The 18,540-nt window shown below is 33.1% G+C and overlaps 3 protein-coding genes across 4 annotated transcripts; 2 read left to right on the top strand and 1 right to left on the bottom strand.

Annotated features, from left to right (window-relative positions):
* The first annotated feature begins 54 nt into the window (after positions 1 to 54).
* On the top strand, positions 55 to 6,347 carry LOC108914327 (transmembrane protein 161B). Of its 2 annotated transcripts, XM_018720110.1 has the most exons (9): positions 55 to 165; positions 216 to 587; positions 1,217 to 1,296; positions 1,382 to 1,597; positions 1,648 to 1,764; positions 1,913 to 2,053; positions 3,869 to 4,043; positions 5,801 to 6,064; positions 6,170 to 6,347. In XM_018720110.1, the coding sequence occupies exons 1-9, from the start codon at positions 163 to 165 to the stop codon at positions 6,287 to 6,289; spliced, it is 1,488 nt and encodes a 495-aa protein (XP_018575626.1). In that variant the 5' UTR covers positions 55 to 162; the 3' UTR covers positions 6,290 to 6,347. The 2 variants fall into 2 exon arrangements, with proteins under 2 accessions (XP_018575626.1, XP_018575628.1); XM_018720112.1 differs by lacking the exon at positions 1,913 to 2,053 and having other exon boundaries at positions 73 to 165.
* Positions 6,348 to 9,066: 2,719 nt separating this feature from the next.
* On the top strand, positions 9,067 to 11,905 carry LOC108914326 (heat shock 70 kDa protein cognate 4). The gene is made up of 3 exons (XM_018720109.1): positions 9,067 to 9,179; positions 9,456 to 9,660; positions 10,018 to 11,905. Exons 2-3 carry the CDS (start codon positions 9,456 to 9,458, stop codon positions 11,760 to 11,762), a joined length of 1,950 nt encoding a protein of 649 aa, XP_018575625.1. The 5' UTR covers positions 9,067 to 9,179; the 3' UTR covers positions 11,763 to 11,905.
* A 5,238-nt stretch (positions 11,906 to 17,143) lies between these two features.
* Positions 17,144 to 17,854, bottom strand: LOC108914325 (putative glutathione-specific gamma-glutamylcyclotransferase 2). The gene has a single exon (XM_018720108.1). It carries the CDS (start codon positions 17,697 to 17,699, stop codon positions 17,154 to 17,156), a length of 546 nt encoding a protein of 181 aa, XP_018575624.1. The 5' UTR covers positions 17,700 to 17,854; the 3' UTR covers positions 17,144 to 17,153.
* Between the last annotated feature and the right edge of the window lie 686 nt (positions 17,855 to 18,540).

Here is an 18,540-nt window from a genome sequence, read left to right as displayed (position 1 = left end):
ACGAAAGCTTAATTTGCACAATTAGTTAATTGACTAAAAAGTAAAAATAAGTTATTTTTAGGTTAGGTCATCTAAATAGGTAGTTCTATAAATACCTAATATTTCTGGAGTATGGATTTCAATAGGTAAAAGTTAAAATTTTGTGGATATTAACAGTTTAAAATGGTAAGTAAATTAGTTTTATATAATGCTTTATTCAATAAAACATATTTTAGGCTCTTCTTGGAGCACAGCTAGTCATAACTCTTATTATGATAAGTATTATACAAAAACTAGGACCCCATTATTCTTTAGCTAGATGGCTGTTATGTTCTACAGGGCTTATTAGGTACTTGTACCCCACAGACAATGAATTACGTCAATTAGCTAATATCCCAAAAGAAAAATCGAAAACTAAGAAAAGCAATAAACTACAATCTAATGGAAAGAATAATGTAGAGACATTTCATTTTCCAAGATCATTAGATGTAAAATTGGAGACTGCCAAAGTAACAAATTTGGATATAATTCATTTACGGTTTTATTTGGAATATCAATGGCTGGTAGATTTTTCCATTTATGCTGCAATTGTATATACAGCAACAGAGGTAAATATGTAGTTTAAAAGTACTTATACAATGTACATGCTGTAAGAATACAAAGCGAAAGAGTGTACCTGTTTAAGAGTTTAACATGTGGTTTAATCATTTAATATATTTAATTATTAGATCTATGGGTTTAAAGCTGTTATTTGTCATGCTATGGGCCAATTTTTGTCAACTGCATTGTACCCAAAAAATATTTTTCCTCAATTTTCTAAAGTATAATATGTTTACTATTCATGACCTGTGAGCAATGTGTAAATAATTATAAATAGTAATGGCTTAAAAACGCAAATAATGTTACTCTTCGCACTAGTTAATAAAAAAACTAATCTTTACTATGAGTTTTACTCTTCTAAACAGTCTGTTTCTATTTTGAATAAATAAATTTTCCAATACCCAAATTGCTTTCCAAAAGCTGGCATTTATAATAATGAATTTCATATTGTTATTAGCTGATTTTGAATTACAATAATGCCTTATTTAACCGATACTCGATTATCTGATTCTCCATATTATCCAGGCATTGTTTTAACAAGGCCATTGTGTTCTTATTAACCGACTTTGTCATTTGTCCAGAAATAGACATTCTTATGGGGGCTGATAAACAAGGTTATACTATACTTTAATTTTAGGTTTACCAGATGTGGTTTCCTTTAAAAGATGAAGTCAATCTCAGTATGATATGGTGCTTTCTTGTAATATTATTTGCATTGTATCCTTTATGTGAGCCTAGTTTATTAGTGTTTTTTATAATAAATTCAAATTCTCATACGCATATATCCTTAATCTTCTAACAGAAAACTTTTATTTGGCTTGACAATACAGTATTTTCAAGGAGAAGAATCTGTGGGTGAAAGATCCACGTGCATTGTTATGGGATTTTTATATCTAGTTATCTCTATGATAGTACTAATCATTGATGAAAATGTTCTTGAAATTGGTTTAGAAAATGCCTATAATAGCTTTAATGAAAGTGCTTCTGCTTTTTTAGCAAAACAAGAACTATCTTCAGTGTAAGTAGAAAAATTCCATTTCCAGGTTTATTACATACAAACGATTTTAGGGGCCCTGCATCCAAAATAGTACTAAAATTTTTTATAGCAGTATGGTGTGGCATATTAGGAGCTTTGTTCACTTTTCCTGGACTGAGGATAGCCCGAATGCATTGGGACCTTCTGAAGTAAACTTCTATTTTTAAATTAATAATTTAGAATTTAAATCGAATGAATTCATCTACTATGAATTCATTTACTATTTGCATTTGTTAAATTGAAATTTATGTATATCAAAATCTTTAAAGTGTAAAATCTCAGTTCAATTTTTTTTAGATATTTTAAAGAGGATAAAGTAAAACAGATTTTACTAAATCTAGCATTCGCGTTACCTTTTATCTTAGTAATTCTGTGGATAAAACCAGTTTCAAGGAATTATCTAACAGAGAGAATATTTGCTGGAAAAACTGCACCATTGTAAGTATAAATAATATGGGTAGTGGGGTGGCCCAAAAAAAAAAACGATTATTTGTTTTCGTGTCTTGTGAAAATATGTTAGTTTATCATGTTTTAAGAGCCCCCTCAAAAAATTTGCTCAAAAAAAATTTTATTGAAGTCGCTCAATATTTTTAAAAATTTCCAAAATCGTCAAAAATTGAATTTTTTTTTTATTTTTTTTTCTCGTTATTTTATCATTTTCTAGGTTATAAAAAATTTCGATTCTGAAAATTTCAAATCGATATATTAATTTCTAAAGGCCACTTAAGGAGGTTTATCGGGTACGGAGGTACGTCTAAAAGTCTAACGAGAGTTTCTGTACATTTGCTGGTGACTAAAGTAGTAAGCCTTTAGATTTGGCAACGTTGCACTTGGCTGGCTTTATTTGGATGCCTAAGCTTGAAATATACACCATATGTCACACCTGCGAATTTCAAATAATATGCTACGTCGAGAACCTCGGCGTTGCCGTTATCACGCTTATATGAACGTTAAGTTAATCAACAACAGCAGTTTGAAGGAGAATTATTATAAATTATGTATCTTACAAGTACCTAATCGATTTCTACGAGCTGTCATATGCTTCCTTAGATATCGGTTTCCTATTTATACAAGTTGCTGTAAAAACTGTTTGTCAATTGCTGCACATTCTAAGTGGAAAGACAAACAAAATCTGCATTCTCATAAGACTGTACTAAAATCGTGAAAAATTATTTTATTAATATCTCGTCTCTTAGGTATCCAAACTAGTCATAATTTTTTTGTGGATTTTCTTCATATTAATAAGCTTATATTAATTTTTTTATGAATATTTGTTCGTCAATTTCAAATCAGATAAACCTCCTTAAAACATGATATACTAACATATTTTCACAAGAGACACGAAAAAAAAATATCATTTTTTTTTTTGGGCCATCCTAATGTAGGTACCTACCTATTTATATTTTGTTATAGTATAATTCTTTTTTTGATGAATAATAGCATTTAACAGAAATTTTAAGGATGTCTTCTTAATATAAATAACATGCATAATGCATAAAACAAATCTCTGTACATTTTAAAATTATTTTGTCGTTACAGACATTACGTAATTTTTTCAAGCACTCTATATTATTGCATTTTTTTCATTCCTATTGTATTTAAAAATACTTTGATAAATAAATGTTAAGTCCGGTCAACAAGGATATGGATTATCAAAACCACTACTGTATTTTTTGATAACATGACACGTGTATAATGTATAATAATTTGTATTAAATACAATTATTAACTATAAAACATTTAAGATATATATATTTCATTCAGAGAAGGCCTGATTACAGCAAAAAAGCAATGGAACATTGCAGATTATTCGAATAAAATATATTTTTTAATAAAACTACATCCTGTATCTGAAAATGTAAATATTTTTTGGCAAGAATATATTTATTAAATATCATTGTTTCTTGATAATTTACCTGTTATTAAGGAAAGTTTGGAAGAAATTAATCATCCTGTACTTTTTAAATTACTACATTGTGAGTTTCCTTTTTCATTCTGAAAGTAAATCTCACTACAAAAATTAGAGTATGAAAGTATATACCGATGAATTTGCATATAATGTTAGTCTTGCTCATAGAAAGACTAACCAAAAAAAAGATTTGTCAATAATCTTAGTAAGATATTCTAAAAGGAGACAGCGATATATGGTACTAAATAGTGATAACAATAATAAGTACCATCTCGGAATTAGAGATAGATCTCACTGAAAAGTAAATTTACTTCAAGACTTTCATGTGTAATATCCGTTTTTAGATTGGCAGAGTCATCATTTGATTCCTTACGAGTGATAGCAATCGTGGCAACTATGTGTCTCAAAATAATCTTGATGCCGTGGTACCTGCAGGCGTATTTAGATATGGCATATCACAGAGTTGAGGACCAAAAGAAAGAAGCAGGTCGGATAACTAATATTGAATTTCAAAAGAAGGTATGTTTCGTAAAAGTAAAGGGAAAAACCAACCAACCGTGTTTCCAACCATAACACAATTCTTTTATCGTTAGTGAAATTTGCTTTCCTAAGCAATGTAATACGACATAATTTCATGAAAATATAGTAGCTTTTCTACTTTTTTTTGTAAACCACCCAGTTTTTAGTAAATCATAACAAAGGTAAAAAATAAGAGAATAGGAATAAAATAATTAGGTTCATTATTGTTTTAGACTTATTTTTTTATATCTAAAAATTGAAAACCATTCAAATTTATTAATTCTGATAAAAGTTATTTAATATTTACATTTCTTTGATTGTGGATTAATGATACCTTTCTTTAACATTTACAGCTACTGTAAGCTATACAAACGTTGCATACAGTATCACTCAGATTTACTTAAAATGTCACAAAAAAGGAAATATAAATGTTTATATAAACGTTATGCTTATATCTTGTGATATTTCTATCATTATAAATTTACAGCACTATAAGAAAATTACAGAACACTTGATGTTATTTTCATAGCGCAACGCTATGAAAATAACATCATGCCGTTGTACTAGGCGTAGGCGCTATAGCCAGTGCGCATGATAGAAAGTAATTAAATATACTGACTGTGAATTAATTTTGAGGAATTTACAGTAGATGGTGTAACGTATGCTATATCACATCGGACACTTCTGCAACTACATTCATGTCAACATATTCTTTCTCAGCTCCAAATATGTCGAATTACGAGCCAACAAAACACCATTTGCAGGAAGTTTTACTTTTCCTGTTTAATTGAAAGAAAAGTACTGCTGAAAGTTATCAGGAACTTTTGGATACTTACGGTGAATACATTCCGTCGATAAAAGCGTGTGAGTATTGGTTTCGACGTTACAGAAGTGGTGAATTCGAGACAATTGACAAAGAATACCCGGTCAACCGAAAAATTTTGAATATGAAGAATTGGAAGCATTACTCGAACAAGTTTCATGCCAAATACAAAATGAACTTGCTAAATTGTTGAATCTTGATCGCAAAACAGTTTTTTTCACATATGAACAATTGCTTCAACGACAAAAAATAAAGGGTTTCTTGCATCGTATCATCACTGACGATGAAAAATGGATACACTATGATAATCCAAAGCATAGAAAATCGTGGGGTTTGCCGGGTTATGCATCAACATCGACGGCAAAAGTGAATATTCATAGTTCAAAGCTCATGCTCTGTATTTGCTGGGACCGGCTTGATGAGGCTGAAACTAGCGGCCAGACTTATCAGCAAGAACGTCACAATACCGCATATAAAATTTTGATTATTTAAAACGGGAAAAATGGTATTATACGCTTAAAAATAATCATAAAATAGTATAGGGACCAATGTTTATGCAAATTATGAACTTGAATTACATTTACACCTTATTTTGTGCAATAATAATGTTGTCCAACCTTTTTAGAAAAGAAAAGTTATACCTCTTTTCCTACCGCGATTTGGTCTGCCAAAAAAGTGTGGACGTGTTAAATTCATCTCTTATGATTATGATCAACTAAAGTCTACACTTTTTTGGCGAATCAATTTGTGATAGGAAAAGAGGTATAACTTTGCTTTTCTAAAGAAGTAAGACAACAATAAGGCCTTGAATTTACAAAAAAATCTTAATTCACAGTCCATGTATATAATTCTTATCTGCAATGAAAATTGAAATTTATGTTAACAATAGGTGATAAACAACTTCCTTTTAATTTCATATCTTAAAAATTTTCAGATAGCAGCCGTCTTCTATTACCTCTGCGCCGTGACACTGCAGTATGTAGCACCGATTATTATATGTATCTATTTATCATTGATGTATAAAACTTTGGGAGGGTACACGTGGAGTGGTTCAATAAACGATGCTAATTTGGACGAATGTCCAATGAATAGTGAAAATAATCAACCTAGTATAGACCCCTTTCAAACATCAGATGATGCGGGAACAATTACAAAGACAGCAGCAGATTTTCATCTTACCCTGGAAAATTTGAAAATGGTATATGAATAAAATAAAAAGTTTTATTTAGGAGTACCAAAATTGCCTACTATTTTTTGGGGGATATCTTTATTATACTAGTTGTAATATATTTTATGTTTTCAGGTTTTTACAACCAGCGTTTATAGAGGGTTATTTGGATTTTCTACTTGGTGGTGTTGTTTTGTGTATTTTGCTGCAACTTCAGTAGGACTTATTTATCAGTCGTACTTTTCAACTGTGTAATTTATTTTACCTATTTGATTCTATTAAAGCTGTTTCTTTTTTTATTAAATGTTAAATTTAATAATGAGTTTTATTCCCTATCAGGAGTATTATACATGGTGTTTCAAGTCAATCTCAAAATTTAAATTTGGTTGAATCAAATTAAGAAAGAAATAAAAGAGTCCTGTGAAAAAATGTGCAAAAACTTCATTTCGAAATACAGGGTGTTGAAATTTAAAATTAAATTTGCATTTCCTTTAGATATCTCGGAACCCATTTGACAAAAGGTAATTTACAAGAGTAAAATATTTACACAATTTGAAATATATAACGTACAGGGTGACATGGAAAAAAAAAAGAAATTTTGGAAAATATTGATTTTTTTTATTACTTCTATTAAGTGGAGGGAATATACTGACAATTGGTAGATAATATCCTCTACAGGTTGCCAATCAGTGGCGGAGTTAGAGGGTTCACTATGTTTAAATCAAATTAATAAATTAATACAGTCCATATAGATTTTATGTCAAGAGGAAATTTTTTTGTAGAGAAACCTTGCAAAATATGGCACAAAAATTCAGAGAAACTTTTTTTAGTAGGAATTATATTACCTATCACAAAATGTTAAAATAGTAATTTTTACAAGGCCATATTAATTTATTATTATTTATTATTTATTTGATTTCAGCATATTAAAACTCCGCCACTGGTTGGCAACCTGTAAAGGATATTAAGTACCAATTGTAAGTACATTCCCTCCACTTAATCAGAAGCAATAAAATATTTTATTTTTTTAACACTTATCTCAAAAACAAATAAAGAAGTTTAGACATAAATGTATAGGGACGTGGTGCTAAGCATTGCACTTTTTTCCATATCACCCTGTATATATGTTTTAATAATTTTGTATTCAGAAATACAGCTGAAAAAAATGTATTTAGAGTATTATTATAGTTTATACCTATTATTATACTTCTAATCCAGATATTTTATATGCCACCAAAAATTGATTTATTATATTGGCACAAACCTAACATAATGTACCTACTTCAAAAACTAGATGATTTAAATGTTACGGTTATATGTAATGTACCTATGTACTTTTGGTTGAGTAAAAAATCTAGGGCCTATATTAGACGTACTGCAGCATTGATGATGACTATTACAATATACAAGTAAATGCTGCAAGTTTCAAAATGTATTTTGAAATTTTATATCGGTAGGTCGCTGTTTGCATGTTTTTTTTTTTGAGGCCTCCATAGAGTTTACGCTTACATGCAGTCGTGGCCCACCCCTAGCTACGCACATGCCGAACAATATTAATGTTAACTAGTGATGGGCATAATCGACCAATTTTGATAATCGAGTTATCGGTAATCGAGTACTTCTAATAATCGAGTGATCACTCGAGATACGAGATATTGGTCGTTTTCATCCCAGCGGCGCACAAATATGTTTGTATTAGTCATATATTACTTAAACGGAGCTAAAAAAAAAAAAAAGCTCACGCACTTCAAAACCTAACCACTTTTTTGTTTTATTCTAAAAAAAAGGTTACGCAATCAGTGACTATTTGCAGTATGCACTAACATTTTGAGGTGCAACCGTAGGGTAATAATCACTCGAGTGGTGGGAGTAAACATCTCGAGATATCTCGAGTGATTTCAATAATCGAGTACCACTCGATTTTTCACTCGAAATCTCCCATCAGTAATGTTAACCCCTTAAGCCGGACCTGCAAAAAAATAACTAAACAGTAACAACTATTCTCATTTCTTTTGTGTATAACAACATATTATCTAGAATAACAACCACAATATAACATTATTAAGTAGAAGTGCAATAACTACGTGTAATAAATTTTCTATAATAAATAATAATGCAAATTCATCTTGTTTGCATTCACCATTCACCTTCCACCTTTGCACCTATAGGTTTTAGATATAATGGCCTACTACTGCATTACGTAAAATATAAACTTTGATTTAAGTTAAAATTTTCTTAACAATGGTTCCTAATCCTACATGAACATGAAATTGCCAATTTTCAATTCGCTGCCTACAACCTATAGACAGCTTCAGGCTTCAGCTTATATTATTAAGCTGTGCCAACGAGAATATACAATACTCTGGGCTGTGCTATAGACCTATATTTACCGGTTTACCGGCTAAAAAGGAAACTGACTGGCATTATAAATTATTACTAAACGTTAATACCTATCTAGCAGAAAATACCTAATTAATAATTAAATTGAAAGTAAGGATTCCTTGAAATTATGTTGTTACGTTTATCTGACGTTAAAGTTATTTCTAATAAAACAACCTTGCGTGATTCTGTGTTCATCACGTAGAGAAGTAGAATTTTATATTTTTAACAATTTATTAAAAATCAGATACAGCTTATTGAAAATTAAGCACTTGCTATAACAGTTATTATACGTTGAATGCTAAAAAATGTACTGATTACTCACTTATAAATACGTTATGCCATTATATAGGTATATTCAATTTGTCCAGATTTCCCGCGCATTTATTTAAATGCATGGAGATATACTATAATTAATAAAAGACTTATTTTAAACACAAATATTGGTGCTAATCATAGATAAAGTAATTTAAAGTGTACCCTTATATTTAAATATAAAATTTATGTTGTAGGTTTTTCTAAAAAATCTCAATATTTCCTAATTCCTACACAGAAGGTTCGAGACTAAATTTATCAACCAATGAAAAAGCTGATGTAAAGCGTCTTCGACCTGTCATTGGCTTTCTTGTGGAACATTCTGGAATATTCTGTGACCGTCGTATAAAACCGTCCATTGCTTTGTTCTAGAGAGATTTGATTGCAGTACTCGTCGAAGTATACACGTATTTAAGTTTGTAAAGTATTGTCTGCAACTACATTAAATAAGGTAAGTTTGTTCGCTTTTTATTACTGTACAATTTGCTGTAGCAATTGTTCGTCGTTTTGCCATATTTGACAAGTAATTTATTAAAGCAGGGACACGTGCGAAAATCTTCGTTAAGGTCACGTTTCCTGTTGAAGGGAGGGTCATTTACTTTTTATTTTTATTTTAAACGTTGCATTTTTTTTACCGAACAAGTTCGATTACAAGCACGCGTTGCATTATGTAATTGTAGGAAGAGACGTGGAATTTTAAAAATATTTAAATATATTTTTATTTCAGATGGCGAAAGCACCAGCAGTAGGTATTGATTTGGGTACAACTTACTCCTGCGTGGGTGTATTCCAGCATGGAAAAGTAGAAATTATTGCCAATGACCAGGGAAACCGAACTACCCCGTCTTATGTTGCATTCACAGACACGGAACGTCTCATCGGAGATGCCGCCAAAAACCAGGTTGCCATGAACCCAAATAACACAATTTTTGGTGAGTAATTTTTTTTTAAATTATAAATGTTAAATTATTGACCTGAAAGATTTTTTACGATTAAAGTGCCGTTAAATTTTATTTAAATTTCTTATAATTTTGGCCTTGAAATTTTCATTGTCGTCAAGGTTGATTGCCAAATCCAGTTCATCTATGAAAAAAATGAAATAATGTAAATTCTAAAATGGAGCTGAATGTTAATTAATTCTGAGAGAATATATGATGATATAATAGGTCATGCCAGACTGGAGTTTATGAGCTAATTTTATGATTATTTAAATAACTGACATAATTTATATAAAAAATATTGAAAGTATTTATTCATTATATGTTTTCATATTCCTGTTTTAATTACAGATGCAAAACGTTTAATTGGGCGTCGTTTTGATGATTCTGCTATACAGGCTGATATGAAACATTGGCCTTTTGATGTATTCAACGATGGTGGCAAACCAAAAATTAAAGTAAATTACAAGGGGGAAGAGAAAACCTTCTACCCTGAAGAAATTAGCTCAATGGTACTCACAAAAATGAAGGAAACTGCCGAAGCCTATTTGGGAAAGGCCGTAACGAATGCCGTCATTACTGTACCTGCATATTTCAATGACTCCCAACGTCAAGCAACTAAAGATGCTGGCACCATATCTGGTCTCCAAGTACTTCGTATAATTAACGAACCCACAGCTGCTGCTATTGCCTATGGCTTAGATAAAAAGGGACAAGGTGAACGTAATGTCCTTATCTTCGATTTGGGAGGTGGTACCTTCGATGTGTCCATCTTAACCATAGAAGATGGTATTTTTGAGGTCAAGTCCACTGCCGGAGATACCCACTTGGGAGGTGAAGATTTCGACAACCGCATGGTCAACCACTTTGTCCAAGAATTCAAACGTAAATATAAGAAAGACCTCACCAGCAACAAACGTGCCCTCCGTCGGCTAAGAACCAGCTGCGAAAGAGCTAAACGTACTCTCTCTTCATCCACACAGGCTAGTATTGAAATCGACTCTCTGTTTGAAGGTATAGACTTTTACACTTCAATCACCCGTGCCAGATTTGAGGAACTGAATGCTGATTTGTTCCGTTCCACAATGGAACCCGTCGAAAAAGCCATTCGTGATGCCAAAATGGACAAGTCGCAGGTTCACGACATTGTCCTTGTAGGAGGATCCACTCGTATCCCTAAAGTCCAGAAGCTCCTTCAGGACTTCTTTAATGGCAAGGAATTAAACAAGTCCATCAATCCCGATGAGGCTGTAGCCTATGGCGCTGCTGTTCAAGCTGCCATTTTGCATGGTGACAAATCTGAAGAAGTACAAGACTTGCTACTTTTGGACGTTACTCCTCTGTCACTTGGTATCGAAACGGCTGGTGGTGTGATGACCGCTCTGATTAAACGTAACACCACAATTCCAACTAAACAAACCCAGACCTTCACCACGTACTCGGATAACCAACCAGGTGTGCTGATCCAGGTATACGAAGGTGAACGTGCTATGACCAGAGACAACAATCTCTTGGGTAAATTCGAACTGACTGGCATCCCGCCAGCGCCACGAGGTGTGCCTCAGATCGAAGTAACATTCGACATTGATGCCAACGGTATCCTCAACGTAACGGCTGTAGAGAAATCTACTAACAAAGAAAACAAAATCACGATCACCAATGACAAAGGGCGCCTTAGTAAGGAAGACATTGAACGTATGGTTAACGATGCCGAGAAGTACCGCAGCGAGGATGAAAAACAGAGATGCACCATTTCTGCCAAGAACGCTTTGGAGTCTTACTGCTTCAACATCAAGAGTACCATGGAAGACGACAAGATCAAAGATAAAATCAGCGAAAGCGACAAGACTACCGTCATGGAGAAATGTAATGAGGTTATCGCTTGGTTAGATGCCAACCAATTGGCCGAGAAGGAAGAGTATGAGCACAAACAAAAAGAATTGGAGAATATTTGCAATCCAATTATTACTAAGTTGTATCAGGGTGCTGGCGGTGTACCTGGGGGTGTTCCTGGAGGGTTCCCCGGAGCAGGTGCTGCCCCGGGTGCAGGAGGCGCCGCTGGCGGTGCTGGTCCAACTATTGAAGAAGTTGATTAAACAATCATTCCATTTTATTTATGCCAGTATTATTTTGCAGACAAAACTTTCATTTTTTTTTTTATCTTATCACCAAAGAAACTTTTGTAATATTTATTAAATTAACTACAGTGCAGTTTTGTTAATAAATATCAAATCTAAATTTATATTTTGTTTCATTTAATATAAAGGTAGTTATTGAGGATGTTCCAATAATGGTGGTGGCGCGAAACCTAAATTTAATGTGGGCAAGGTACATTTCGCGGGGCCCTCTGATGGCGCAAGATGGTTTATAAAATAAAAAAAAACGAAATTGACAATTTTTTATTCATATAATTAGAAACAAATATTTTACTTGCGCTTCTTTGGCACATTAAATAAAAATTTAAAAAAAATTATAGAAACTGAAATTTTCTCCTTTTAACTGAATTCCTTCATGATTGGTTGGTAATTTATCTTAGATGGTATATCTGCTTCAATAGATAAAACTGCCAAAGCTGAAAGTCTCCTGACCCATTGTATTTCTTAAATAATTTTTTATTAGTTTTAATTTTAAAAAGCTCTTCAGCGGAATCAGTACTTGGTATTGTTAACAAAATTTGAATGAATGTAAATATTTGGGTAAATTTCTTTCAAATCATTGTCTATGATAGTTATATTGGAGCAAATGTTTCACGTCTGTAATGGAGTTGGGTAAATTTGGGATCATATTTTGTAATTCGTAAGGTTGGAAGTCACTACTCTTATCACCTACTTGCAGGACTGTGTGTATATCTTGACAGTTTTTCAGTATTTGTCCTTTTGGTATATTTTTTAATTTGTTTGTCGTAGATAAAACTAAAATTTTCAAAATGTTGAAATCTCGAATCCATATTGCTTATCACAGGGTTAATCATGGTATTAAAAAAATCTGTTTCATACCGGCTTTTGGCAGACTGTATAGGTTGATCACTAACTTCATAATCAAACATCCTTTTCTTTTTGGCTACCCTTTTATTTTTAAAATCTTGGCAGATCATAACTGCTTTTCTCAATAAACTGACGAGCGTCAGACAAACATTTTTCCAATCCAGTTCCTCGATATTCTTTGATCCAGTCGCAAAATGTACGCAAATGTTCGAGCGATGCTTAAATGAACGTACAGATTACCATAATTTGCTTATGGTATTGACACGCGTTAATAATGGATGGAGTTGAGAATTTTCTAATTTATTAATTATAAAAAACCTTGTGGCGTGCACTTTTGGATTTTCTATACTTTCCTTTAATTTATTTCGGCCGAGGCGCGAGGCCCTTTGCACCGCGAGGCCGTGGACGGTGGCCCACATCGCCCACGCCTTACGCCGCCTCTGTCCATTAATAATAGTAATAATATTTCCTGGGGAAAAAAATACCAGTTAGAGGTGCACGGTAGTTTAACAAATGCCATTACTGATATCGTATTTCACAGTACTGGTTGAAAAATTACCGGTACATTCACGATCAGGCATTTATTGAGATTTTTTAAATAGAAAATATATAAATATTTCAACTACTAACATTTTAAATGAGGCGTGTTGTATGGAAATAAAACGGTATAAAAAAGGATAAATTAAGTCGCAACAGATTTCTGATCTGAATGCAGTCGAGGAAATTCTATTTTTTACAATAAAAAAACGGTACAGTCGCCCCCTACTATTCAAAGGCAGTAACTGACTGAACTGCAATTATTAGTCACACATACTTTAGCTATTTACCACAAGATTGAGTTTCTAAACTATGCTAATATGTCACTTTTTTGGAAAATTGCCGGTATTCAGAAAAATTGTACCGTACCATGCACCCCTGGAACGAGTACGTGTATAATACTATTTGAAAATAATTTGGGGTATGGTTCTTGCTTTTTCTTTATTTATTTGGTATTTTTGAAAAGTATTAATGAAATAGACTTGCACCAGTAAGATCGGTCCAGGATTTTTTCAATAAAAATAGTATTGTCTAATCAATAGAGCATTAAAATCAGTGATTTTGTGACAAAAATACTAGTAGCAAACAGACTGTGTCATCATATAAAAGACAGTCTGTAGATATATGCTTCTATGTTTCCTACTCCATGCAATTTACCATTAATAAATTTTTTATGAACATTTTTATGCAAACGCATTTTTTTTAGTTTTTTGCTTATAAAACCTAAACCAACATAGCAATCTGAATGTTATTAGAGACAATTTGTAGAAAATCGAAATATGAATAAAACGAGATTGATCGATCCGATCGGATAATTACAAACGAAGAAAACCTGGAAAATTTAAAAATTCTACTCCATTTTTTAAGTTATAGAGGTGACCTTGTGCGCAAAAGTAATAAAATAAATTATATATGTACTTTAAGCAGGGATGTCGGACTAGTCAGTAGTTTTGGCACAATTGCAATTTAAATTTTTTATTATTTTGCAAAATTTATGGGGATGTGTTAAAGATCCCGATTTTAATTTTTTAACCGGATTTTAAAAGTAGTAGTAACTACAAAACGAATATATATTCTAATTTTCCGTAAAATGATGCGAAATAGTCAAAATATTCACCAAACATACTCAAAGACGGTTGAGTGGTGGGAAAAGATCGGGTGAAGAGGGGCAGTGGATATAATTATACAGGGTGTTCCTAAATAAGTGTCGCAACGGAAAACTGTAAATTCCTCTTGAAACATTTGAACATTTTTTTCCTCTTCCATTTTTCTCCGGGCTTTCGTTTTCGAGATACACGGTGTCAAAACTTTATTTTTTTTTAGTTTTTCGCCAATATCTTAGAAATCGTTTGAACTACAGGACTGAGCTTTTGTACACACATTACCACTATTAATAGCTACTTTTTCTCACCCTTCTCGAATTCATTGGACGTGCTAGTGGTGGAGATTTTAAGGTATTGTAAGGGTTTCCCCCCCCTAAATTTTACGCCACTGGAAAAATTTACTTTTGACAGCAAATTCTAAAGCGCCAATGAATTTTACACAATAAGAGTTCTCTTGGTCCATTGCTCTAAAGTCAACCGTTTTCAAGAAAAATGACTTTTTATGAACAAAAGCAAACATTTTTGCTATTCTTTCTCTATTTTTCTTATTGTGTAAAATTCATTGGCGCTTTAGAATTTGCTGTCAAAGGTCAATTTTTCCAGTGGCGTAAAATTTAGGGGGGGGGGAAACCCTTACGATACCTTCAAATCTCCACCACTGGCACGTCCAATGAATTCGAGAAGGGTGCGAAAAAGTAGCTATTAATAGTGGTAATGTGTGTACAAAAGCTCAGTCTTGTAGTTCAAACGATTCCTAAGATATTGGCGAAAAACTAAAAAAAAAAATTAAAGTTTTGATACCGTGTATCTCGAAAACGAAAGCCCGGAGAGAAAAATGGAAGAGGAAAAACATGTTTCTTTTTTCAAGAGGAATTTACAGTTTTCCGTTGCGACACTTATTTAGGAACACCCTGTAGATACATAGATATACAATTTTGAGCGTGTTTCTAATTATTCTGTGAATAAAACAAAGAAATATATTCCATTATCATTTTTCTCAAGTACATACAGCAGTAGATGTATTATCTTTTGTGGTAGAAGATAAAGCCGAGTGCTATATGAATAACTCCGTGCATATGTAATGTTTTTAATATTACCATTGTATTTTTTTATTAAAGGGCAGTTTACATGATGTCAGTAAAAAAGTGATTTGGTATAAAATACTTACGTAGAAGACATTTACTTGCCCAATTGAAACATCACTTGCTCAAAAGAAAAATGAAGCAATTTTCATAAAGAATCCGTTTTTTATTAATATCAGAAAAACTCATTTACCAATTTCATTAAAACTATTCAGATTTGTTTATAATAAAATACATGTAATGTAATTTGGCATTATTTATTTAACTAGTGGTTTCACGGAGGGTAACCCAGTAAATATTAATAGTACACAATATTGTACACCATTGCTTTTTACTACTACTGCTTTACAAATACAAGTTTTATGAAATTTTCAAATGTTGCTTTTCAAAAAAAAAAAATTAAAATTAAAAACTGTTTCCTCTGCAACAAAAAGACACAATACTAAAGTAATCGAGCTGTCGTCAAATTTGACCGTTTAGTTAAAAAAGTTAAGAGCAATACAGTTTATTTATGGCAATTCGTTAACAGCCTGGTGTCTCTATGAAGAAAGATTTCCTGTGTAATTTTGCATATGATGTTTGCTCGACTCCACCCTCACTGAAAGTCAATGTTTCAAAAGAGTTAACCCAATGGAATCAGGTGGCCTCGTATAACTGCCACTCCACAATACTAGTAGGAGATGGAGGATTGTCCTACAAGTATCAAGACTTACTACCTTGATATTAGTCAGTAAACAGTTTTCAGAATTTTTCCAGAATTGCCATAGTGAACTCCCATAATAATCATGGGCTAATGAGAACCCCCATGCAATATTAGAAAACTGCACTCAAAACCATTTTCACTTGTATGAGTTGAAATTGATGAAGACCATTTGATAGGTCTATTCTTATTACCAGCATGCAGCGTAGCTAACTGGAGAAATTATCTTGAAAAGGAATTGCCCAGATTATTAGAAGCTGTCCCACTTAAAAGTAAAAATGCATATGTATTACATGAACTACGATGCCCGCCAGCCCATTCCAGATTAGTTACTTATTAATATTTAGATGCTGGTATAACCATTGGCTAGATCGAGACAGTGTACAGTAATTATAGCCTCCATGGTCTCCAGACTGAAATCTACTGAACTTTTTGCAAAGGAGTTTAATTTGGAGTTTTTAATTGGTTTATATGACCCTAGTTGAAACTACTGAAGAATTAAAAAATCATAAGTTTGTGAAATAATTTTTCTCCGTTTATTAACCATGCATGCACTAAGACCACTAAGTCACAGATTAAAGGCCTGTATTGCAGTTTGCAGTTGGAAAATATCATTTTGGACAATCCTTATAACTTCACTGAACTATAAATTTTTAGAAGGTAGCAATTTTTATTTGAGAAAAAAATAAAAAAAAAATGTCAAGAAAAAAAATTATAAATAACAAACTTCATAAATCACAGCAGAGTGGCATGCCATATTTCTAGCTAGGACCAATATTTACCAAGTTATCCTCCATAACACCACCGGAATAAATAAAATCTAATTACATTAAAAAATGTATTTCATTATTGTAAATCAACCTGGAAGTTTGTGATACTTATGGGTTATGGGAAAGTTTTTCTGATAATTAAGGAACAATTTTTTTATGAAAATTTTAACACCCTGCACCTCCAAGAAGATGATGCATTTCTGGGCATATTTATAAAAGCTTTTTTTCAACGTTTTGGCAATATTAATGAATCATGGAAATTTCCATTTTATTAATTTATTTTAGGATTTATAATACAGAAGAAAATTATTTTATTTATTGTTCTTATCTGACAATTGTAATACTTTTTTCTCTAAACTAAATAAATGGTCATCTTCTACATCTGGAAATAAACTTCTCATACTGTTAGCTAAATTGCAAACATAATCAATGTTGGGCCCACTTGGCCCTATAGAGTTCACTACTCGTTTCGCAATATCATCAATTTCAGCATGGCCTCCATAATTACAATTATTCTCAGTTGCTACATAAATAGTAATCTCAAACGGGTTGAGATGATTATCTCTTGGATAAAATATTACATTATTCCTTTCATAACCACCCTTTTCTCTGTAGTCTAAGTGGTCTACAACTTTATTTATGTCAGATTCTCGAATCCTGTAAGCAATACCATACACTTCAGAATTACTATCCCCAGGGATCAAAGTTACAACTCTACCAGGATTTTCCGGAGTCCCTCGATGATCTGTACTTAATTGATAAAATTTTCTTTGAAAACCTTTAACATAACCCAATATTTTTTCTTCATATGGGAAATCAACACGCCACATCAAAGATCCATAACCAAACACCCACATTTCTTATTTCTTCATTTAATTATAATTTATATACGTAATTTTATTACACGAGTTAAAATGTAGTAAAAATTGTTAAAATCGACAGTCATTTGACTATTTTGACATGATTTTGACATTTGTACAATTACTGCAGAATTACTGTCATATCTATTATATATTTTGTGTGTCATACTGTCAATAGTGTCAATTACCGACACCGTCGGCACCATAGACCACCTAGACTGGCTTATAGAGCGACATTGGTGAAAACACTTTGAAGCCAGATTTGGGGCCCAGCGCTCAGTCGTATCCTCCTCAGGCAAGCCGTTGACTACGTACCCAACGTGACCGACAAACACAAAAGACCTAGACACCAACTTTTTGACCCTGAGTGACCACCCCAACGACATCCCCCCCCCCCTGCCCGCTAACCTTTTCTGTTCCAGAGACCGCCAGGATCAGAGAACGAAGACAACGACACAGACACATACATACTCCCCATACCCTCCTTTCCCCTCCCCTCCCGCGTTAGTCTAAGGGCCACCTTAGCAAAGCGCATCCCAGGCTGCATAGCCGCACTACCCTTCCCAACCATACCACACAAACATGACACCACCCCCGGGGTTTACACAGACGAGCCGGCGAAGCAAGAAGAGCGCCAGAAGATAGGGCCCTAGCCGGCGGGGCCCAGCCAGGACAAAAGGAGGTCCCACAAAGCGCCTACACCGGCCGCATTTGCGGTCGGGGTAGACGACGGATGGGGCCCACCTACGAAGGCTGTCCAGGCCTACACGAGATGAGGCAGGATAAAGAGGGATAATCCCCCTCGATCCCAAATCATTGAGGCCAATTTCTAGCCATA

The sequence above is a fragment of the Anoplophora glabripennis genome, unplaced genomic scaffold, assembly GCF_000390285.2.
Source record: "Anoplophora glabripennis isolate ALB-LARVAE unplaced genomic scaffold, Agla_2.0 scaffold792, whole genome shotgun sequence".
NCBI lineage: Eukaryota > Metazoa > Arthropoda > Insecta > Coleoptera > Cerambycidae > Anoplophora > Anoplophora glabripennis.
The sequence above is the reverse complement of the archived record's forward strand: the minus strand, read 5'-3'. Positions and strand labels throughout refer to the sequence as shown.

Coding starts and splice junctions, on each gene's coding strand:
- LOC108914326 (XM_018720109.1), top strand. CDS start 9,456: ATGGCGAAAGCACCAGCAGTAGGTATTGATTTGGGTACAACTTACTCC. Junction 9,661..10,017: donor CCCAAATAACACAATTTTTG/GTGAGTAATTTT, acceptor TTTTAATTACAG/ATGCAAAACGTTTAATTGGG.
- LOC108914325 (XM_018720108.1), bottom strand. CDS start 17,699: ATGTGGGTGTTTGGTTATGGATCTTTGATGTGGCGTGTTGATTTCCCA.
- LOC108914327 (XM_018720110.1), top strand. Junction 1,765..1,912: donor ATGCATTGGGACCTTCTGAA/GTAAACTTCTAT, acceptor AATTTTTTTTAG/ATATTTTAAAGAGGATAAAG. Junction 6,065..6,169: donor CCCTGGAAAATTTGAAAATG/GTATATGAATAA, acceptor TTATGTTTTCAG/GTTTTTACAACCAGCGTTTA.